The sequence below is a fragment of the Podarcis cretensis genome (assembly GCF_951804945.1).
Source record: "Podarcis cretensis genome assembly, chromosome: 6".
Taxonomy (NCBI): domain Eukaryota; kingdom Metazoa; phylum Chordata; class Lepidosauria; order Squamata; family Lacertidae; genus Podarcis; species Podarcis cretensis.
The window spans coordinates 26,379,691-26,403,976 of NC_137175.1; the positions used below are offsets into that span (position 1 = coordinate 26,379,691).

At 43.4% G+C, this 24,286-nt stretch overlaps 1 protein-coding gene across 6 annotated transcripts in view; it reads right to left on the reverse strand.

Moving 5' to 3' along the window:
• Positions 1-10,184: 10,184 nt before the first annotated feature.
• PPP1R16B (protein phosphatase 1 regulatory subunit 16B) overlaps positions 10,185-24,286 on the reverse strand; it is a 109,930-nt gene continuing 95,828 nt past the window's right edge. For all 6 annotated transcript variants that reach the window (XM_079979376.1, XM_079979377.1, XM_079979380.1 and 3 more), the window contains 8 exons: positions 23,640-23,785; positions 20,703-20,806; positions 19,344-19,468; positions 16,472-16,597; positions 15,767-15,842; positions 15,323-15,452; positions 12,917-13,085; positions 10,185-11,718 (listed from right to left, as the gene is read on the reverse strand). In XM_079979376.1, the coding sequence (XP_079835502.1) occupies positions 11,197-11,718; positions 12,917-13,085; positions 15,323-15,452; positions 15,767-15,842; positions 16,472-16,597; positions 19,344-19,468; positions 20,703-20,806; positions 23,640-23,785 (1,398 nt within the window). In that variant the 3' untranslated portion in view covers positions 10,185-11,196. The remainder of the gene's footprint in view (positions 11,719-12,916; positions 13,086-15,322; positions 15,453-15,766; positions 15,843-16,471; positions 16,598-19,343; positions 19,469-20,702; positions 20,807-23,639; positions 23,786-24,286) is intronic.

Sequence of the window (24,286 nt, forward strand, 5' to 3'; positions counted from 1 at the left end):
TAAAATTGCCTCTGTGAATGAATATAGGAGGAACTCCTGAGAAGGAACTAGGAATTGACTTTAGCTTCTCCTTGTTGGTGAGTGGGTCATTGCTATAAACATTATTCTTTATTGTTTCTTGTTTTCTTGTTTTTCTTGTTTCTTGAAATACCGCCCTATACCTAGAGGTTTCGGGGCAGCTCCAGCAGGACGCTTGGGGATGATCTTGTGTTTGTGGAGATCTTAGAAAGATCTTCCTTTGCTGTCCATGGTGGACAGAAAAGAAGCTGGTGGTGAAGCACTTCCAATACCATTAGGGGCTGTCTTTGACAGCTTGGGTGAGCGTGATCTGACAGTATCACTGCCCTTTGCAGGACCCTGAGACCTTTGCTCTGCAACCATAGAGTCTGCATTGCATACACAGGCCTATCTGCTTATTTTTAGCCATCTCACAGAGCAGTGATTGCTGACAAACGAAGCAGCCTCTTCAGCTCCAGCCTACTGATGGCAATCTGGAAGCACAGGATGGATGCACACTTGCACAAGCCACTTCTGAGTACTTATGCACTAGGCAGAAAGCAAATTCTAATCAAGAGAAGGGCCAGGGCTCTGAGTTCTTCCTGTCTTTCCCAAAGCCATGGAAGGTTATGCGTTTTAGCACAGGAATGCTCAGAGAGCACGAAGAAAAATAGCGGGCGATGAAATAATGCTTTCTTTGCCCTCCATGGTATGCTTGCTACAGTCATCCACAGCTGTTCTGTGGGCATCTTTGGCATGGCACAACTTGTTTTTTTCTGGTCTTTGCTTGTAGCACACACTGATTAGCATGCATAATGCCTTGCTACACAATTGATCTGGAAGGAGTTATCACAGATGTGGAAGATCTTGTTTTAGGACTGGGGTGGCCTTGGACAGAGCATGGGTGGTACAGTTGGATAGGAATTAGAGAGCTTGTGGGCTGTAAGAGCCCCAAATTCTTGTGTACCTCTCATATTTATCTATACATTTGTACCCCACCTTTCCTGTAAGGAGTTCAAGGCTCTCTCTCCCCATTCTATTTTATCTTCACAACAACCCTGTGAGGTAGGTTGGGCTGAGGAATGGTGATAGGCCAAAAGGTTTGAACCCAGGTCTTAGTCCATCCTCACTGGGGCTGATGGGAGTTTTGGTCCAAAACATCTGGAGGGCACCAGGAACAAAGGCTGTTTTGCAGTTACTTACATTATACCACATGTGCCACTTCGTTTCTCATTTCCCCAGTGTGGCAAGATTGCCTTTGGAGCACTTGCATTCCACCTTGCTTTTCACCATCCTGAATCATCTAGTGTTGCCTGAAAACATGGTCATATTCTGTCATCCCTGACTGCAAATAATTTTATGAGCAAGATAAACAGCACCCATCCAAACAGAGAGCCTTGAGGCCCATGTTGCTTACTTCCCTCTGTTGTGGGAAAAGTCCTGATATCTAATACTTACCATAAAGCCCTTTCCATGTGTTTGAATGATACTCTGAAAGAAGTTTAAAAGGACTTCCCTTTTCAGAGGAGAAGCTGGTTCTTGCTCAGCCGGACTTGCTTCTCTATATTACGCTTTTCACCAACACAGCCAAGGCTTATTTCCCAGCTTCCTTTGCGTATCTTTTTAAAAATGAAATAAGGCATTATATTGCCTACATTCACTAATGGGTGATGACCAGCTACATATTTTTTAAAGAGTTCACCCTTGAGCCATTTAAGAATTCTTAGATGTATCCCATAACCAACGAGCTGGTCTTGAGATGTAGCTGGACTCCAACCTCCCATCAGCCAACATAGCCAGTGGTCAGGAATGATGGCAGCTTCAGTCCAGCAATTACTTGGGGGGACGGGGACACTAAAATATCCATCTCCACTCTAGAATATCATCTCTTGTCATCTCCATGTAACTTTGTTCTTCAGGTGCATTTCCCCCAAAATGGATCCGTCCAACACAAGGAAGACAAAAATGACTTTATTAAAAAAAATACATAGGAAGCTGCTTCAAGCCACACCACTGGTCCACCTACTTCAGTATTGTTGACACTAAATGGTTGGGACGCTTTCAGGCCAGTCCTACCTAGAGACCCTTGCATGCAAACCTTGACCCTTGAGCCATGGACCTCCCCAATTACATTCTCTTCCAGTATAATATTTCGTTGTAGGGTGTTTAGTAAGTAAGCCATGCAGCAGTCTTTAAGATTGCTTGGATCTCAATCCGAGCATGGCTATTTAAATAGGAGTAGAAGCCAGATTAAATGCTAATCTACGTCCCTTACCAGGTTTACAAAAAGCTGCTACTCAGGGGAAGCGGGAAACATGTGCCCCAGTGATTTGTATGTGAACTATGCATGACAGCACACTGCCCCCAGCAATAGGTTTAACACTGCTGTTCACATACCAGCAGGGCAGGAAGTGAAGGCAAGCAGATCTGCCAAGGTGTTGGATATGCTTCAGCATGATATTCAGTTGCTTCAAATAAATGCAATACACCAAATTTACCACCAGCTAGAGGTAAATGACAACCAAAGTCACACAAAAGCAAATGCTGTATAGTTTAGGGTTACCAGATGTCCCCATTTTCCGGGGACAGTCCCCAGATTTGAAAATAAGTCCCCGGACAAATTCCATCCCCAGAATGTCCCCGGATTTCACCTAATGTCCCTGGGAAATGCAGCAGCGGCAGTCTCAGCAGCCTGGAGCAGTTGGCTCTGGCTGGCTTCAGGAGCTGCTTGGAAGTCCCCATATGATGGTGGTGCAGAGACTCTAAGATGCAGCTTCCGGGCTGCCTCCACCTTCCCTGACCCCAGCAACTAAGCTGTGAAGGGAGGCTTCATGCTGCCTATCGGAGCAGCCTCCCAACTCCTACTTGCATGAAAACAGGAGTGGGGCGGGGATCTTTCAGCTGTGAAGGGAGGCTTCACGCTGCCTATCAGAGCCTGCATGCAAGCAGGAGGGGGCAGGGATCTCTCAGTTAGGCATCGGGAAACCTCCCTTCCCAGCTGAGGGATCCCTGCCCCCTCCTGCTTGCACACAAGTAGAAAAGGGATCGGGGCTGCTCCGATGGGAAGGGAGGCATCGCGCTGCCCGAGCCTCGCCGCCACCACTGCTCTCAACCCTCCTCCGCCTTCCATGCCTGACCCACTGTGCACTGCTTCACCACCACCACCGAAGAACCAACAACTCCGAAGAACTCAGGGGCTGCCCAGGCTCATGGATAAAGGAGATAGAAGCCTCAGAGGAAGGTGATTGAGGTCAAGGCGGCAGCTGCCCCTCTGCCTTCACTGCAGCATCAACGTCCTGAATGTAATTTGTTTATTTGTTTGTTTCTTTGCTTGAAGTGTCCCCGGATTCATTGAAAAAAAAAATCTGGTAACCTTAGTATAGTTGCCCCTGTTGCAACCGCTATGGTACCCCTTTTTCTCATTGTGTGTATAGGTTGCTGGTGTTGCGTTTAATTGTTCTTGTTATACCCTGTCCTATCACCAAGGAGCTCACAGCAGCTTCCAAATGGTTCCCGGGTGATCTCCTACCAACAAACCTCCTTGGCTTCTGCAGTAGAAGTGGGGCATGTGCTTTCATTCTCTGGGCATTGATGTGGCTAGCGCCAAAGCATGCTTTGTGCTGTGACTGGTAGGGCAGTTTCTTCCATGAACACATGTAGGCGTAACTGCAGCTTTCTGAAGGTTCTCAACACATGCAGCCCCAGCCACTGGAAAATGAGGAACCACACACAACCAGCATTATTTCTAAGTGCAGTTCCCCATCCAGTTATGTAGCATAACATGCTTTTGCTCACCTGGGGTCCCTAGTCGGACATGGTCTTTTTGCAGAACTAGGCCGCACCTCTTTGCTAGCATGTTTTCCAGCTGAAAATCTGAGCGATCCTTCTCAGAGACGGGGCTGTTATGCAGCAAGCCATGAACACAGGTTTTGCGATTCGGATGGGAAAGTTCAGATGGCAATGAATAATAGGAAGCACGTTTTGCAGTGGATGCTGCGAACATTCTTTTGCAGGGTGCGTCAGCTTCGCCCGTGGAATTAGCTCACTCATTTGGATTGCTCCGTTGCAGAAACCAGCCTTGTACATAGTTCACGGGAGAACTCAGCCCTGCTCCTCCTTCCACAAGCCTCTATGCTATTGGAGGACCACTTCCTGACTGTTTTGAAGCCAGGATGGGCATAAGCAACCTGTATTACTGTCCTCCCCACTTCCACACCTATTCGCCCTGTCCCCTGTGGATATCCAATATTCAGCACAAACACCATTCCAACATTAGTACGCAGTAGTTGTTCCTTGTCATGTAGAGCAGCACTGTGCATTTTATTTATTTGTTTCTAATACTGCTTCTTCCTCCCCACAGCGCAAACTGTGTGTCCATTGGCTCAGGGGTGAGGGCAAGTCGGACTGGAGCAGGCCCCAATTTTAATTAGGATCTTGGCAGAAGAGCAATAGGGTTAAAGTCTTCCTCCTTGCCCCTTGCATACCCGTTAACTATCAATTTACATTTTAAAATAACATGCATGTTAAATGCAAAGATGCACTTAACCCCATGTCCAGCATGGCCTTAAACCACATGCTCCAAAATTTCACAGAGGAGAGCAGGGATATACTTGTTCCAATGCCAATAATCACTACCTGATGTAACCCACTGTCAAGAGCTGTGACGGGCAGTTGCCCTTCATGAGAAACCCCTGCACTGCAAGTGACGGCTGTCTAGTAAAGCATCTTTTGGTCCTGGACCAGTTTTGGCCTACAACTGTTGCCAGATGCTCCCCGTCCTTCAGGAACAGCTGTATATATGTAGGCATCTTTCAGCATAATGAAAAGCCAATCTGAGAGGGCAAGTATTTCTTATATAGTGTTTTAACTCGGCACAAGGACTCAACACTCAACTTCTATCTTGTTCTTAAAAGTAATTTAATAGTTTTTAAATTAAAAATTGTTCTGTTAAGACACCAAAGTCAGAAACTAATACTGTCACACATATACTGTTTTGTCATCATACTTGCAGACAGTTTTAGATTTTATATACTTGTTTCAACAGTTAAGGAACCACCATCTTTTCATACATACATTACAGCAATATGAAGTTGATTCCATAAAATATCAAATCATCCTTATTTTAAAAGTTATATTAGATTCTGTGTGCCAAAATGACATTTTTGTACACAATGCTGCTAATGTAATATACAGGTGTATTTCCCCTGCCAAGACTGCCCACGCCCCGTGGCCCCACTACATAAACAATCTCATTCTTTGTTTGTACATCATTTATAGAGATCCACAGAGTCAAGTTATTGCAAAGGGCTGATCAAACTGTTATTTCCTGAATGTGCAGTAGCTTATCTTCCCTGGATAACATCTACAGGACTTACTCTGTAATCAGCTTCCTTCCTTCCTTTCCAGTCAAAACCTGGAAAAGTTGAATTTTTAGATGTGAGATATGTTAACATCTAACTCTGTCACTATCTTGAAGGAGTGCAATTCTCCAGTAGCAACATTTTGTATATTGCCCTTGAGTGTAGGCCTTGAAGGACAGTATAATCTTCAGGTGAGCACAAAAAAATGTGTGTAGAAATCAAGACTGTAATCCTCATACCTACTTCTTCCAGAATAGCCTCATTAACATTCACTGGATTGCTCTAGAGACGAATTTAAGTGTTGTAACCCAAGACTCAACCTGTGCAAGCCACCATTATGCAAATAAACTCAAACGAATGAAAAAAGATCTATACTTTCCACATCAGATTCACCGAAAGCATCTTTTGTTAATACTCTGTAGGAAAACCATCAAGAAAATCCCACCGCTATGTAACATAATGGACTGCTTTTCTTAACTCTCCATTATGAAGCAACACTGCTCTAAAGTAAGGCTACTATTATAGACTTTATCTGTTGTTTTACCCAAGACCAGGATTTTGGAAATGTTAGGTGCAAATCTGAAAAAACCTGAGAAAGGGGGAGAGAAGCATAAGATGACTAGAAGCTGCATTACAAGAATAACTCTTGGGAACGTTTGTCTTGTCAGGAGTTCAAAAGCAACTTTAAGTTTCATGGAACTGTTGCCAAACACTAAGCAGAGCAGTTCTTCGTAAGACTGGAAGCCACTTACAGCTTCAACATTTCCATCTACCGAAAACCTTAAACAAGAAGAGCATAACCATAACACTCTTCAAACATACACCTCAATGAAGCAAATGAATTCCTTGGGTGACCTGATGTGGATGCTTAATGTGAGACCCACTATGATGATTGTGTAGGAATCCACATCCAGAGCTATGAGATGTGCATGACTAGAGATGGAACAGAGCCATAAAATTCTTTGATGCCCATTAGGAAGGCCTCATACTAGTACTCTCCTATTGACAAGTTCCCTTCCCTCTCAATAAATAAGTTTACGTATCCTTCACATCTCAATATACAACTAGCATTTACATCTTACAGGTCACAGTGCCTGCAAGTGATTTGCTCCTGTGAAAATTGTGCAACATCACAACAGCTTTCATACAACTGAAGATGTCCGGGAGGATGTTGCATCTTCGACCACAACCTCTCAGGGTTGTGAACTTCATATGTGCTTTCAGCTTATGGCAAATAATAAAGTTTCCTTTTGCATGTAATTATGCAGTTGTGATTAATAAACAAATGATCACTAGGGTGAGCTTTCAGCAGATGCTTGCCAAGTCTGGATTTGGAATGTGTACCCTGGAACGGTGATAAGCTATGGGATTTGGCTTCCCCTAGTGGTTCTCAGAGCTTCCTAGTGGTAACACACATTTTCGCTGCAGCATAGGAAGATGTGATCTCTAAGGAGGGAACGGGTGTGAAGGTTGCTTTCTTTAAAACAACAACAAAGTACACAGGTTGGACACCTGAGAGGAACACATTCCATGCTGCACTTCAGATAACATGTAGGAAATCCTCAAGTGTCAGTGAAAGCTACAAGAAGTGGGGGCTGACAGAAGAAGTAGCCTACTGGTCAAAGCCTATGTACAACTTTTTACAAAAATGAATCATTTTCAATTTTTGAAAAAAAAGATTGGAAATGTAAGCTGTAATACAAAACACATATATGAAGGTGATCTTGCCTCTTCCTTCAGCTCCCTGTCACACTGATATGGTGGGACAAGCCCTGGAAATAAAATAATAAAATAATAATAATAATAATAATAATAATAATAATAATAATAATAATTTATTATTTATACCCCGCCCATCTGGCTGGGTTTCCCCAGCAACTCTGGGCGGCTTCCAACAAAATATTAAAATACAATAGTCTGTCAAACATTAAAAGCTTCCCTAAATAGGGCTGCCTTCAGATATCTTCTAAAAGGTAGTTGTTTTTCTCTTTGACATCTGGTGGGAGGGCGTTCCATAGGGTGGGTGCCACTACCAAGAAGGCCCTCTGCCTGGTTCCGTGTAACTTGGCTTCTTGCAGTGAGGGAACCGCCAGAAGGCCCTCAGCGCTGGACCTCAGTGTCCGGGCAGAATGAAGATGGTGGAGAAGCTCCTTCAGGTATACTGGACCAAGGCCGTTTAGGGCTTTAAAGGTCAGCACCAACACTTTGAATTGTGTTCGGAAACATACTATGGAAAGAACTGTGCCTTCAGAAATTGCCAGATTTATTTAGGTTACACGGGTTATGAAGGATCTATAGGAAAATGGCACTGTGTAATTCACTAGCTGACAGCAAAATAGATCATGTGCAGTAACAATTATTCTCCAGTTGAGGGCACAGTAGACTTCCGTTCAGAACAGACACACTGAACATTAAAGTGATCTGTCACATTCAAGATGTTAATTAAGAAACTATTCGTATCTTCAAAAACTACCCCCATATTTCTTGTGCATATCTACTTCTGCTTTTCCATCTGATAACAGGAAAGACAACAACCCGGTTTTACACATACAGCTAAGCTGAACTGTGGCTTAGAATGAATGAGCAAATATGGATTCCCAGCCTGAAGGTTGTGATCATTTTGGTCAGCTTCTGCTGCCGCCACTGCCACACTACCCAGAACATCCAGGCTTGTCTCCCTTGCACAAACCAAGAGTGGTGAATCAAGGAAAAAAAGAGGGGTTTACAGCTTGTGGTTTAAGTGGGGTTGATTGAAGTTACAGTCCCAATGAAATCTGGAGGGCACTAATTGGGGCTTCTTTTTCAAAATCTGTGGTGTAAATTATACTGTGAGGAGAAGCAAAGATTGCACTAAGCACAACTTGATTAACTGAGCTGAAGGAGTTTTTGCAAGTTTACTGCATTGTGTGTGCAATCTTCGATTATTTTACTAGTTTTCTCAGCTCTAGCTCCAGAGGTGCTTTCTCAACAAAATCACTTAAATGAGATATATCCTTTGCAAAGCCATAACTGTTATTGCTTCTATACTCTCTCTTACACCGAGGCTTATTTACACGTCACATTTAGGCAGGTATGTGGCCCAGACCCAGGACATATATGGAGGAATTTAATGTTGCGCTATGATAGATAATTCCATCAGGGCAAGCGTTTCAGCTTGCTAGCTGGAGTAATCTCCCCCATGTGTTGTGCAGGTTCTCACAACCCTCCAAGCCAATTTCAGGTGGCACAGGGGAGGGAAGTGGGGGAAGCCCTGTTGCACAAGTGGGAGTCTTTCCGCGGGCTTCCACTGCTGTGACTCATTGGTTGAATCCTGCCCATACTATAGCAGTAAGTGGCTATAGTTGTTTTCCCTCCACAGCTTATACCTGGAGCATATATTGCTATGTTCTGGGGTGGCGATGGCTAGCCAAGATGCTGGGATTCCTCACAGCCTCATGGTTCTTTGTAGAGTTGGATAAGAAGAAAGTAGAGGTGACAAACAGGATTGTTCAAGATTATCTTGATGGCCCTGGAAGAATGGTCAAGGACCCGACTCGGTTAAGGAGATGTCTCAATGGATCAGAGATTCTGGAAGACAAGACCCATTTGGGAATCAGGGCTCAACTCCTACGTGTCACTTCCTCTGGCTGGGAGCAAGGAGGAAAGAAGGGAGCCGATCTAACTTTGTCACCAAAGACAAAGAATATACAAAGGCCTGATTTCACTTGATGAGAAACCAAAGCAATGACTGTGATGACCCATAACCACCAAAAAAAAGCCACCCCCAAAATAAACTATTAGGAAATCAAGTTCTGTTGGAGTGTTAATGATGTGAGCCCTTTTATCTTATGCTCAACCTGTATGTGTGTTATAAAGCCATGCATCACAAAGACACCACCACAAACCTCCAGTGACCGACATCCCAAGGAAACCTAACTCAAGTATATACTGAGCCCCCTGAGAGATTACCCCACTTGGAGATTGGGGACTGCACATGGCCTACAGCTGCTTTCAATGTCACTGCAGCAGCTTTGTATTCTGCAGAGGTTGAGACGGCAAGTCAGCCATCTTAGATAGCTATGCTATGCATTGTATATTGTTTTTGCCATAAAGGAAAAGCTAGGCCTCACTCTCAAAATGGATGCCACAGTGACGTGGTCTTTGAGCTGTCAGAGAAAGAATTCTGAGTCTAATCTTTAAGAGACGAGACTGCACAGCACATGAAAAACCAAGCAGCCTTTCAGAAGTAAATAAAACTGATGTTTGGGGAAAATTTAAGATGAATGCCACTTCTTGCACAATGGTGTAGCCGAAGGAGAGACTACTCATGCTGAAGACCTTCAATGAGCAGCATGGTTATTTGGCCACAGGATTTGCTTCCAGCCCTTGGTTAATATTCTTATTGCTGTGTGATGGCTTTTGTTCACTGTCAAGAGCTTCCCATGTGAGCAGAATTACACGAGACAGATGATATGAGGCTGTCTTTCCATATTTCTTTCCATATTGTCTTTTCTATTTCTTGCACAATGTCATGACATGAAGTGTTTCCTCATCTGCAGTCACATCAGCCAATGAGTAAGGTTAGGTAATGCACAATGTCATGACACCACAACATGGGATAAATGTTACTGCTGCATGTTATGGTAGAGGAGAACTCAACCCAGCAATTTTCATTGATGGCCCTGCAACTTTCTCAATGTACATTACTGCCTATATTTTTAAACAGCTGAGTGTTTCCAAACCTTGTTTTAGTAACCCTGGTTACTAAAATAGCTGAGGAATAGCTTAGAAAAGCCATAAATTGTAAATATCAGAGGATGATATGAGAATCACAGCAGAACAGGAAGATTTTGCCAAAACAAAACAGGCCACAAACTTTAATGTTCAAGAGCCATTTCAAATACTCTCTTAGGCATAGTAAGCATGGGCTAACCAAAAATACAATTACAACGGTCCAAGTGACAAAAAATAATGTTTAGACAAATGGAAGAAGATCCCATCCACCCTAATCTTTCCCCAACAGTGGTTTGGGGGGAAATCCAAACACAGCTGCTCTCTGATGAAATATGATGAACTTAAAGTTGAATTTGCCAGCCATGTGTCAAATTATGCCCAAGTGCTAAGTGAAAGGACTGCAATGGAGGTTACGTGTGAACCATTAATCCCTTTAGCTGTATCACTCCTCTAAGGAGCTCAGAATATCCCACTCATTTATAATAGGGTTGCCGCTTGCAGAGAAGACCTATCCAACTCTCTGTGTTTGTACAAAGAGCACAACAGGAAATGGTGGCTCAAAAAAATTGGCAACAGGATGGCTAAGTGTCCCAACTGTGTTGTCACAGAACAGTCTACTGGTTGTTGTAGTAAAGTGCATATGTCTTCTCTGTGCAAAAACCTCACATTTGTGTAAGCAAAGTGAGTCCTTCAACAGTCCACCTATGCTGCTCATAAAAGTGCTAGGGTTTGGATCGCATACCTTTGGTAATGGTGCACCAAGGATGTGTTGAGAGGGTTTGTTCCCAAAGTGCCATTTTTCAGGAGTATGGTGGCCCAAGAAGCTCAGAAATAGAGATGGGGTTTGCAATCACATGGATGTAATGAGATCTCTCTCTCTCGTGTGGACAAGAGTATGCAATAAGGAGCTGTCCTGGATTTCTCTCTGCCACCTACACTTGCTTGATTTTTTTAATGGAATTGCAAAAGCAAAGTAAGGTACTAAAAATGAGTAAGCCTGGTACAGCCTGGCCTGAGATGACTGATCCAGATTCTCCCCTTCCGCAGTGATAACAACCAAGACTCAGCAGAGGATGCAACATGCCTACCCAGCTTAGCATCTCAGCTGGTTAGCAATGAAATCGGATCAGGAAATTCTGCAGCACCCGTGCACCTTCTCCTCCATTTCTTCCATGGGAGCTTTGAACTTTAAGAGAGGTGGATCACCGCTCGACACTGTGTAATAAACTGAAGTCCCATTGGACGTATAGGAAGGAGTCCTGGAGCTAATGAGGTGCTCTTTCGCTTCTCCCCCGTTCTCAGCTGTGCTGCCCCCGTTGCTCCCAAAGTGTGTGCTGATGAAGGGGTGGTTGAGAAGCTTCGCTGCTGCCCGCTGCCGTTTCAGCTCCGCGAGGGTTTGGTGGCTCCTTTCTTTGTAGCCCCCCCAGATCTGATGAGAGTCAGGGACTCCGGGGGTTTCATAGGGCAGTGCTTGGCCTGCCTCATTGTCCAGGGCAGAATGCATTTTCCAAACATCTCCATTAGGGATAGAGTATTGGTAAGTGGCAGAGGATAAGTTGAGCCCGTTCTGGAGGAGGGTTTCCGAGTCACACTGCGTGCTTTTGGTTACCAGCTCTGGAAGGACTGTGGGTGAATCTGCTGGAGAGTTCTGAAACAGAAAAGAAAATGAAAAAGGCTCAGCCGTGACTAACCATTTATCTTTTTAAAATATATATATATATATTATTAATTTTTTCAAAAAAAAAATTAAGAACAATACATAAGAACAATACATAACACTGTAAACACACTTATATACATATTTTCCAAAATGAAAACTAATAAAAAGAAAGAAAAGGAAAAATAAAAGATATGAAGAAAAAAGACAAAAGAAAAAAAATACTTTTCATAACCTGGAATATTACCAAATTCTTGCTTCAAATACTGCAATATATAAATCTTAGTTAAAATATTATAAAAGACTTCCACCGCATTCACCACACGTCTCTTAGTTGTCTTACTTGCATTTAAATCTGTTCTTCAATTATTTCCCTTCCTTAGATTATTTCATAATCAACCAAATCTTTATGTTCTCTGTATTCTTCACAGACTAACTGTCAGGGAACTGCCATCGGAGAGTCAGGTGGTGGAAGGGCTCAAGGAGGCTAGGAGACCCTCGGATGCTGAGGAAGGAACCAGCAGGGGGAGAGGGAGAGTTCCTGCAGAAACTCAGTCGGAGGAATGGCTCCAAGATACTTCCAGTGAGCACAGCGGGGAGGTCTCAGGACCTCCGCTGGGGACACCTACTCCGCGCAGGAAACTGTCACGCAGAGAATCCAGAAGGAGAGTTTCCGTTAAGGAACTCTTATGTTGGCGTAAATTCCGGAAGCGCCCACTGACGGATTCTGCCAGCGATTGAGGGAGCCATGCACCCATGGCTCCGCGGACAGGGAGAGTTTAGAAACTGATTGCAGAGCCTTGAGGCTTTAAACGCTTACGCACGAGTAGCCCCCTAATCCCATAACACTAACCATTTATCATTTGACTGACGCTTACTGATTTCCATGCACCAAGGAGCTATGCATGCCTGCTATGTTAGGCTAGCCTGTGGCTTGTGAAAACATGCATAAGCCAATAAGCAGACACAGGGCAGTCTGCTTCCATTCTTTTTGTGAAGTTATCCAAAACCTTTCAGGATTGGCAGGGCAGGGGAAAAGGGACACCCCCATGAGATCGGCATGAGGCGATAGATGAGCACACGTTGGAGCATAGGCTATTCGGATAACGAAACTTCCACTCTACTTTGGAGCACTGGAAATACCTTCACTCCAACAGAAGGATTAGTTAGTTATTACTTTGTCCCTTACTGGATCTGTGTTCTCTTGGTTGGAACAAGACTCTCTGATGTCACCGTTGTAGCCAGAGGTCCTCTGCTCTTCTGAAGATTCTATTTGCTGCCAGATGATGGCCTCCTTCTCATACTCCTTTCTGTAAAGGTTGGTTCGGTCAGAAAGGCTTGCCCTCCGTACCACTTTCCTGAGGAAAAAAGGACAGAGGAGAGGGATTGTGAAGAGATTAATCACTGAAGTGGAGCGGCTACATTCATCGTTCTGCAGCCACCTTTGCAGTGTGAACAGCCCTTCAGAATATTTCACCAAGTTGCATATAAATTGCATATAAGCATCTTCAGGCCTTGCTAATAAGGAAAGTACCCTTCACCCTTTGTACTTATTATTATTATTATTATATTATTATTAGTAGTAGTAATAATAATAGTGATTAGGCCTATGGGACTTCAGAGATTGACCTGCCAGGCCTAAGCGCACCCACCTTTCCCAGCCGTGACTCAAAGTCATTGTTTTTTCCAAGGTGGGGTGAGGCAATATTTTTGATGCCCTCATCCCAAGCTGTATAGAGCTTTGTACACAAGAACAAACACCTTGAATTGAGCTCGGCAGCTTATTGGCAGTGAGTGCAATCCTTTCAGCAGTACCATAACATGGTGGAGATAGGCTGCCCCAGTGAGAAGCCAAGCCACTGCATTTTGCACTAGCTGCAGTTTCTAGGCCAAGGGCAGCCCCATATATAGCATATTGCAGTAATCCAACCTGGAGGTTATAAGCAAGGGATTCTGACTCCCAGTTATATTTAATAATAGCAGCAGCAAAATGACTCCCTTTACACCCTAAGTTATACTGCTGAAATGAAGAGCCCAGGAGTGGAGTTCTGCATGAAAAGGCTGTGAGCTCCTTTAAGTTCTGTTACTCAAATTCAGAATTCTTTAACTGGCTGATGAGTGTATCTTTTACATAAGACTGCAGCTTGTGAATCTCAGGACAGTAGCAAAAAGAATTCAAAAGATCCCATGCGCAAGCCTAAAATCTGTCAACTTGTGCCTTGGTTTAGCAGCAACTGAATTCATTGAAATGCTTGCATAAATTATTGTGAGTAAGCAAATATGCAAATCTGCTATGATATTTTTGCCCAGGACATGTAATTGCTCCATAATTCATAACTAAAGCATTAGTTCCTATGATGCTAAATGGTCAGTAGGTGGCTCTCATTCCATGCTAGCAAACTGTGCGTCTTCCTTCAATATACTGTAGGTATATAAAAAGGTTGAGAATCCTTAACTCCTTAGTTCTCACATTCAACACAACACAATCCTATGCAGGCCTAAGAAAATCTCACTGCGTTCAAGGGACTTAGAGCATGTATAGAACTGCATGCAACTGCATTTGATCAGATTCACTTCTTGTAACCCATGCCTCTCCCTCCCATTTTTTTTGGATCTATATTTCAAAACTAACACAGATAAAATTAAAAAAAATTCCTTCCAGTAGCACCTTAAAGACCAACTAAGTTAGTTCTTGGTATGAGCTTTCGTGTGCATGCACACTTCTTCAGATACACTGAAACAGAAGTTTCCAGACCCTTCTATATAGTGAGGTGGGGAGGGGTATTACTAAGAAGGGTGGTGGGAATGGGTGATTGGCAGATAGCTGTGATGAGCCTGTTGACGACTCTTAACGACTGCAATAGGTCTTACAGGAAAAAGCAAGGGGTTTTTTCTGCTTTTTCCTGTAAGACCTATTGCAGTCGTTAAGAGTCGTCAACAGGCTCATCACAGCTATCTGCCAATCACCCATTCCCACCACCCTTCTGAGTAATACCCCTCCCCACCTCACTATATAGAAGGGTCTGGAAACTTCTGTTTCAGTGTATCTGAAGAAGTGTGCATGCACACGAAAGCTCATACCAAGAACTAACTTAGTTGGTCTTTAAGGTGCTACTGGAAGGAATTTTTTTTTTTTGTTTTGACTATGGCAGACCAACACGGCTACCTATCTGTAACAGATAAAATTGTTTTTGTAAGGTCTTGGTAGCAAGAACCACCTGATATATTTTTTTGCTTATGTTCTTCTGTAAAACAACACATTTTGGTAACAATGCAATATAAAATAATAATGATAAGGTTAATTTTAGTCCCCGATAAACCAACCTGTAGGATTTCCTCCTAAAATATCTCTTGTAGGAAATCAGTATTGTCCCCACCACAAGCCCACATTCTCAAGTTAAATCTTGCAATCATGGCGTGCATTTGCTTTGTTGCCTTTCCTGCTGAATCTGCTTTTATTTATTGAAAGTAAGCTTATAGAAGTCAACTGCAGACAGTTGGAAATCACACTAAGTGGCTACAAAGCTCAGACTCACCAAGCACTAAGGCATGGAAATATACATCTACCCAACATAGCTTCTCTATGCTCACTCACCCTCTGCTTCCAGTGCTGGAGGTTCTTCTGCTCAAGGAGGACTTGTGCCTCATCTGAGACTTCATGATGACATCGTGCTTATGCTTCAGCTCCAAGAGCAGAACCTTAAACTCTTCTTCTTCACAGAGGTCTAAAGGGAATAGAAACCAAACCCTTGAGTTGGCTGCCCTGCAATGATGTAGCTAAAGTCCCCAGCTCACACACTGCATTTTATTAGGAGTACTCAAGCCCAGCAACACCTGGGACTGAGAACAGAAAACATGAACTTCTTTTATTCATATGCACAAACCAGTCTTAGGTTCAGATTCACCCCCCCCAGCAATTTGTGTGGGGGGGTGGAGGTGTAAAGAGCATGCCCCCAGAAGACTGATATTCAGATGGGGAGCCAGGATATGCATTTGTCCAAGAATGGAAAGTGCAAACGGAGGCAGAATTACAGCTCACCTATTGGCATCTCATCCATGGTGGTTCGGGCGCTCAAGCTTGCGCCGTGAGACACCAACAGCTCTGCCATATGCATCTGGAATAAAGGAAAGAAAGCAAAATTCTTACTAGTCCTCCGAACACTAGGGCCATGTCTTTTATACAGGTGAACTTAGCATTGCAAGAAGAGCCAAATTGCTGAATCAGACCAAAAGTCTGGTGCCCTCCATATGTTTTGAACTTCATCTTCAACCTGGCCAGAGCAGGTAGGAGAAGGCCTTCTCAAGAAGAGAGTTTGGATTTGATATCCCGCTTTATCACTACCCGAAGGAGTCTCAAAGCGGCTAACAATCTCCTATTCCCTTCCTCCCCCACAACAAACACTCTGTGAGGTGAGTGGGGCTGAGAGACTTCAGAGAAGTGTGACTAGCCCAAGGTCACCCAGCAGCTGCATGTGGAGGAGCGGAGATGTGAACCCAGTTCACCAGATTACGAGTCTACTGCTCTTAACCACTACACCACATTGGCTCTCCAGTCAAGTACTGCAGCATCTTGTCTCCCCACAGCAGGGAAGCTCACAGGTAGGATATAAGACTCTCTTCATGGTTGCTCCCCAGCCAATAATATTGAGGTTCTATTTAGCTATCATAGGTAAAAGTCTTTGAGGAACTACTTCTCATGAGTTGGTCTTGCCCTCTTCTGAAAGGATGGAAACAAAACACGTACGTGTCCCCAGAAGGCAGCAGCATGGAGGGGCTCCCAGCCATCCCAGTCCTTGAGGTCCAGTCTTGCTCCATGGTCCAGAAGAATCTCTGCTGCGTGCAGGTAGCCATTGGCTGCAGCTATATGCAACTAGGAGAAGGAGAAGGCAATGCCTTTTATATTGAGTCTGAAACAACCTAGAGCTTGACCTTAAGGATTAAGCGCATCCCAAAGACCTAAGCTGCATTCTCAACTGGGCTCCAGCTTCTTGTACCAATACCTCATTCAGCTTTGCATCCATTTCAGCAATTAAGAGTTCTTAAGATTGCCTCAGCTCCCATTCCTTTCCAACTCAAAGCAAATGCTTAGCAATTGCCTCTTAATTTCTTAGCACTGAACCTGCACAGCTAGCTACAAGACACTCTATTATCTGCAGATGTTTTGCCAAGCTCAGATAACCTGATCCTAATATAAAATCAAGACTATCCCAAGCAAAGTATGGCATTGAGCACATAGGAAGTTGCCATATATCAAGTCAGATCATCGGTCTGCCTGGTCTCTTCCAGCCTTACTTGGAGATGCTGAGAACTGAAGCTGTGTGCAAAATGTGTGCTCCGCCACAATGGCACAACCCTTATGGCTCTTGCTCCTAATACTGGCCCAGCCAAATAAGCATGGCTTGATATAAATTCAATACCCACAACCTTTCCATTTCACCCATAGCTCACCATTAACAGCCAAACAGACACAACTCCACAAAACCAATAGGGGGCTCCAAGTGAACGGAGCATTGCTATGATAGAGAAGCTCCTTGCATTCCTTGCCAGAGCTTGATGTGCAAAACAGATTTTCGTTATCAATTTTGCTACTGAAACAACTTGTCATAGGGCCAGAGTAGACGTAAGTGAATCTCCCAACACATTTCCCCTCTGTTGGAACAGATGTGTAGCAGTAACACCCCCCCCCCACGCAAACCATCACCATTTGGATCAGGGCCAAGTACTGGGGAAGAAGATTTAAAATTGTAGAGTTACAGAACTGCGGAGTTGAAAGGCCCCACAAGGGTCATCTAGTCCAACCCCTTGCAATGCAGGAATCTTCTGTCCAACATGGGACTCGAACCCACAGCTCTGAGATTAACAGTCTCCTGCACTACAAACTAAGCTATGTTGCTATACTGTTTTCCTGAATTAAAATGCCTCACTGAAGTGGATATTAATATTATTAATCGATCAAACAAAAATACAGATCTTCACTCGTAAGATCCTGGTGAAGGTTGCTGCAATTTTAAATACAATATAAAAAATGGTTTAAAACAAATTATGATCAGGGTGGGTCCAAAAATATGCATCTCAAGTGTTAAAGGCCAGGGTAAATAGATGCATCTTCAGCATACTGTGGAAATATGCAGTGAAGGTGCCAGGCACACCTCTGTAGGGAAGGAGGGATAGTAATACTAGCAATTGTCCCATGGAATGCTAAAATTAATAAAGTGCAGCAACCTGTGCATTTGATGAGAACTAGCAATTGCAAACACCAATTTCATTTAGGACACCTGACCTGCCACATTTCAGCAATCGGTGGTGGCAGCTCTTAACATACAAACCTACTCTTGAACATCACGGTATTTATTCCAGATTAAAAATGAACGTGGTTTCATTTTCCTAAGCACTGATGAGTGTGAGAATCAATTTAAAGCTCACTTGCAGAAGTAACTCACACTGAACACTATGTAGCCACCTGTTTTGTTACCCAAGACCACAGCAAAAAGGGATGAGATCCACACACACCCAACACACACTCAAACTGTTCCTATCTGGAAGAGTTCATGCGATGTGTTAATCCCTGACCCCTAACTACAGTAACAAAACCAGGTGTAGTTAGCGATCAGAATCTCCCATTTTGTGCCAGTGATGAAATGATGCTTTTTTTCAGCCAGAAGGATGTCCTTGGAGCAATTCCTACGGCGGAATGCACATACAAGTGCTGTATATTTAGTCACCACTTCTCAGGTGAACCCTCAGAGAGGTTTAGTGATCCTGTCGTGAGATAAACTCCTCATTGCACACCAAGCTGAGCTGCTTAGAGGAAGGCTGTAAAAAGGTGGCGGGTGGGGGGAGGAATAAATAGTTAAGCAGGAGCCCAGATGTCTGACTGTGGGTCAGCCCAGAGTGTGGGGAGTATTCCGGGGGGGGGGGGCAAGGGTGTGTTGTCAATGCCTGCTCATACTAGGACCAAAGTACAGAAGGTTTTTTTTAAAATAATAAAGCAGCTTAGAAGAGATACAGATTTGGGAGGGAGGAGGAGTTAACCGTTCCCTCCTTGCAAAATTCCCCTGATCTAAATCCCCTCCTGCAAAGCTGCTATTTGCCCCGCTGTGGAAAATACAACTCTTCCTCTATTGCCGCAGGGCCAATCAAAACGGAAACCCTTGCAGTAATTTTAAAAGCTAAAAATAGAAGCTTCGGGACATCAGATCATGGAGCTCTCATGTCTTGTATTTTAACACACACCCAGGCTTACCTACCTCACATGGTTGTTGTGAGAAAAAAACGGGGGGGGGGGAGAGCTATTGAGAACCTTGATTTCCTTGGAGAAAAGGCCAAACACAAATGGAATAACTAAAATAAGAGCAACATAACCCTCTTATCCTGGTTTCTTAATGCTGGCCATCAACCGTAATGATAAAGATTTGATTGGGCTAATATAAAAATAATATACCACTGGAACCGAAATTCCTTTCATCCCTCTTAAAAAGTAATTGACATCCGTCATTTCAAGAAGATCCACAGCAAAAAAGCAATAAAGGAAATGTCGAAGATTTACAAGTCCAATTACATCCAAAGGCAGGCAGGCAGCCAGCTTCTTATAATAATTCAGTGAGAATATGGCTCACCAGCGTAGCACCTTGTGCATCGGTCCTGTTCAGATCTTGCCCTGTTGCTATCATCTCTGTAATATCATCAACCATTGCCTGTTCTGGCGCAGCTCGCGTCTCATTGATTTTCTCCTGTGTGATTCCTACAGTGAGCAAAAGGAGAGGAGTAGGAACAGCATGAGGTTCTATTTGACTTAACGGAAAAATAGTTTGGTTAGCTTAAAGGCTAACATACATGTTACAGGCAAATGTGTATAGGAGAGTGGCTTTTAAAATAAATCTGTTCCAGGAGGCATACTTCAACTTATGAACACCTTTTTTAAAAAAATTTCAGGGGGAAAGCCAGATGAGAGAGGGAGGCATTTGGAGCAAAGAAACATCTGGATGACAAAAGGTTTATAATAATAAAATAATAATAATTTATTATTTATACCCCACCCATCTGGCTGGGTTTAAGCATACCTCCCTGCTGCTTTTGTGTTTCAAACAGAGCAGTTTTTGTTTTTATTTTTTTAAAAAACCCCAGCAGCATCAGAATTAATAATGCCTTTATTTGCACATAACATGTAGCTAGCCCCTTAGACTACACACATAGAAAAAAATCAACAAATAGTAATCAAAATGGTTACGGGGATGGATATACATAAATAAATCTGCTAGACTGCAGTCATTGACTTCAGCAGCTCTGGTGTACATGTGGGGAACATCAGGGCACACACATAGCTCTGCATGGGGAGAGACTACTGCCTTGTTTACTTCCAGAAAGTGGTTTTCTTTTGCCCAGGACTGGGCACAAAACTGCCGAAAGAAATTAAAGTTTGGTGCAGCAGTTGTGCAGCTGAACAGAGCTACTTTAAACCTAAATATTTTCATGGATGCGAAAAGATAACTTAATGTGCTAGATCAGGGATAGGGTAACAGGTAGACTACAGCTTCCATTATTCCTAGCCTTTGTCTAATCCTCTTTTAAATTCCTCTAAATTGGTGGCTATCAATAGTTTGACTCATGAGAACATGGCCTGGGTGCTCACAAATAATACATACCCCTCCCCAACCCTCCACAGTGTCACCATGCCATGAAGGTTTGGGTTTTATATTGGCCTTAGAAGGCTGCATGCTTCTGCTGCTCATGTGATGCAACACACATCCACCCCTAATACATTTTCTAATAGCAGCATGGCTGTTCCTTTACAGGGATGAGGGAACCTGTAGCTCTGCAGATGTAGCTGGACTACAGCTCTCATCATTCTTGCTATGAGCCATGCTAGGATGGGATGCTTGAGTCACCTGCACTGGACATTCAACCTCCACAGGAAGATGTCAAATAGCAACACAAGCCCACACCTGAAGCTCCAGTTTCTCATAACCGGGCCTTACCCTGGTATGCCATGCAGGTCTCAATGACGTCTAGAGTTGGTTCATCTTCACACAGGTCATATGGCATGTTCCCATCTGCATTCACCGCTAGCAGGTCTGCTCCACTGCAAGGAGAAAGCCAGGCATGAGAGATATCAGCACACTTGGATTCAAGGATCTCAAGGGTAATGCACAGCACGTGACAGCAAATCGTGTTCCATCAAGCTTTTGAGAACTGACTGCTTTTAATGAAAGGGATGGTGCTCTGCTGTTTTTATTGCAATTATCTGTTTGCTTTATAGGCTTAACTATCAATTTTAATTGTTTTTTAATTATTGGTTTTTCTTTAAGATTTTAGCTGTTCTTTTTATTTGTAAGCTGTCTTGATTCCCTGTCAGGGGAAAAGGTGGGGTATAAATAAATTGACAACGACGACTCAGACATGGTGCCCAAAACTTAACAGTGCATTATTGGAGACATATAGGACTGTGGTGGGTTTCAGAGGTGTTTTTCCCCCAGAGCCAAATGAAGCAAAGCAGGTGGGAGTTGAGACCTTACTTTAGTCATGGGGAACTGTATCCCCATGACTACTTTTTCCATCTGCCGCCAGGATTGCCCCCTAGGTGATAAGGAAAGGCAACTGCTAAGAAAGACTTTCAGTGAATTCATTGGATTCTAAGATGGAATGAAAATACCTTCAATTATAAACTCCCAAAGAAAACAACAGTTCCTTCCCACTTAATACAGCAAGACACCCTGAGAGAATCTGAATCGGAGCCTCCAGCTGTCACTGTTTGGTCACAGTACTCTAACCTCTTGTCTCTCAGAAAACCAAATGGATTAGGCTCTGTAGTTAAAGGGAGGGGAGCCTGTGACCTTCCAGTTGTTGTTGGATTATAACACCCTGACCATTGGCCATGTTAGCTGAGGCTGATAGGAGTTGGGAGTCGCAACACCATTGTGAGGGCCACTCTGCACTGCTGCTGTAGATCAAGAACACCCTCTAGTCCATAGTTCTAGCCTGAATACAATCAGTTGATCACACAGCATAAATCCAGGCCAGTAGGGATACACCAGACTGTATAAAGCTCTTACTTCCAGATTAGCTTCTTAGTCCAAATAGCATATGTCATTAAGGAGTCACACAGACCGTGCTTCTCTGGAATTTTATCACCACCCTACCTAAATCTATAATGCAGTTACTACATCAGCTGCCTCTAACCTTGCGGATCTTTGCCTTCTTGCAAGAGAACCAGCCCCCCTCCTCACCCCAAACGGTGAGAGCTTGTCTCCCTCTCACCCCAAGATGTAAGAGCTTGTCTTTCTCACATGCATTTTCACTGTCCCATTCCCACATTTCTCTCAATCATGCATTCCGTTTTGCACAGGGCACCAAAACCGACAGGCCCACCATTCTGCTTCAACAAGTCAATTCCCATGCCTGTAACAAAATCCTAGGGGTGTCCCAATATATTCTGAACCACATGTGGCCTCAACGTGAAAATAATATCCTAATACAGATTAAGCTTGATCTGCCTTGACATTTATATCCCTTTGAAGTGGAGACTAGGCAGTCGCTTCCATTGATATTCATGCTCATTTTTCCTCCCCATGAGAACAGAGGAAATTACAATGTAAAACACACTTGCAGGTTCTTTTTATAGAGTCCGTCTAAATCAGCAAACAAAGCACAGGATCTGACATCCTTTGTACGGCTGCTACTTCTACAGGTCTCTCTGGGTTCCATGTTGTGGCACTGAAGCCTTTTGATTCTGTATTTAAACAGACCCTTTGATCTGATAGACTTCTTACTGAATACTACTTTGATTGCAACAACCACATGCTGTGTTGTGTTCTGGGGGAAAAACTCTCAGTCCGTTGTTTCTTCTGGTACAGAGAATCAACTGGCACGGTGCAAAAACAACAGCATTCTTATTATTGAGGCACAGGCAAAGCAGAATTTATTTATCCTACCATATTTGTATCCCTTTCTTCCTCCAGGGAGCTCAGGTTACCCCCAATTTTGATTCATAACAGCCATATAAGGTAGGCTCAGAAACTGGCAGTTATGAAGTAGCACATTAAACATGCAAGATGGCTGACATCAGACTCTTGTGGTTTACTTTTCCTTCTTCCTTTTTTTTTTAATTAGAATCTTCATGGAGCATCAACACATTATACATTTGCAAAGCAGAAGGGCAAATCCAATTTGTTTCCAGATCCAATTCAAGGTAAAAAGAGCCTGAACTCTTTGAGATCAGGATGTCTTAAGGACCATCTCTTCTCACATGAACTTGCCCATGTACTGGGGCACTAAGAGAGACTTTGTCCTGTGTCCCTCTGCCCTATGAGGCACAGAGGGTTGAGATGCAGAACAGGGCCTTCTCATCAGTAGCACCCTGACTGAATAAACTGTTCTGTGAACCACTTTCTGGCACTCTAGCTTATATCAAGTGGTAACATGAAATGAAGTGTGGCATAAATCCAAACCTTCACTTCTGCCAAGTCTAATCTGAATAAATCATGAAGAACTATAGGACTGCTTACCCATGGGGGAATACCAGGACTGTTGTTCTGGAACGCAAAAACAATGGATGCTGTGTGGCTGGCTGCCCAAAATATTCATCTATCATGTCTTGTTCCTGCTACTTGCTGTAGTTTCTGGCTGGCCAAGAGTAGGCTAGTGAACTGGATCAGACAAGTCTGATTCTGATGTCCTTCACCCCCATGGACCACCTTTGGCAGTTTGAAGTCCGCCTGCCTGTCAATCACCTGACATCAGAATGTCAGGTGACACATTGCTTGAAATCAAATAAGTGTTGCTGATCAGCTAAGACTAACAGCAGAGGGGATGGACTGGAAACACATGACTAAGCAACAAGGACCCCAACTTTTATCAAAGGTATTCAAAATGGGTCCGGCCCAGCATAAGACAGAAAAGTAACACAGGTCACCTACTGCTGAATCAGAATCTTCACCAGGTTGATGTGTCCACATGTTGCTGCCGCATGCAGAGGAGTCCACAGCTCATTGTCCTTTGCGTTGACATTGGCACCATGGTTCAGAAGAAGCTTAACGACCTCTTCATAGTTGTCTATGCAGCACTGTTGAGAATTAAAAGACAGCAGAGGTTTTGTTTCATTTAACAAAATCAATAACCCACTTAAACAACATAATAATCTCAGGCAGGCTTACATTAAAGAGGGGGAATCATTAAAAAGGGGGGGGGGACCACCCACAGATTTTAAAACAGCTAACATAGTAAAATTATCAAAATATAAAAACCAAATAGACATAGTAAAATTACATGTCTCGGTAAGATTGCCTAAACAAAAATGGTTTTAGCAGGCCTTGAAAACTGTACAATGAGGCACCTGTCTAATATTTACTGGCAGGGAATGCTAAGAACAGGGGCTGCCACACTGAAGGAATGATTTCATGCAAATGCAGAACAAACATTGTAGGCTAATTCAAATTCAGATTTATTAATAAGGCAACCAAATACAGGTTTCAGCCAAACAGAAACATATGGACATAAATTATACATAAGAACCATACAGAAAGAAACTTGACCTGTACAATAAATAAAACATACATAAAAACAG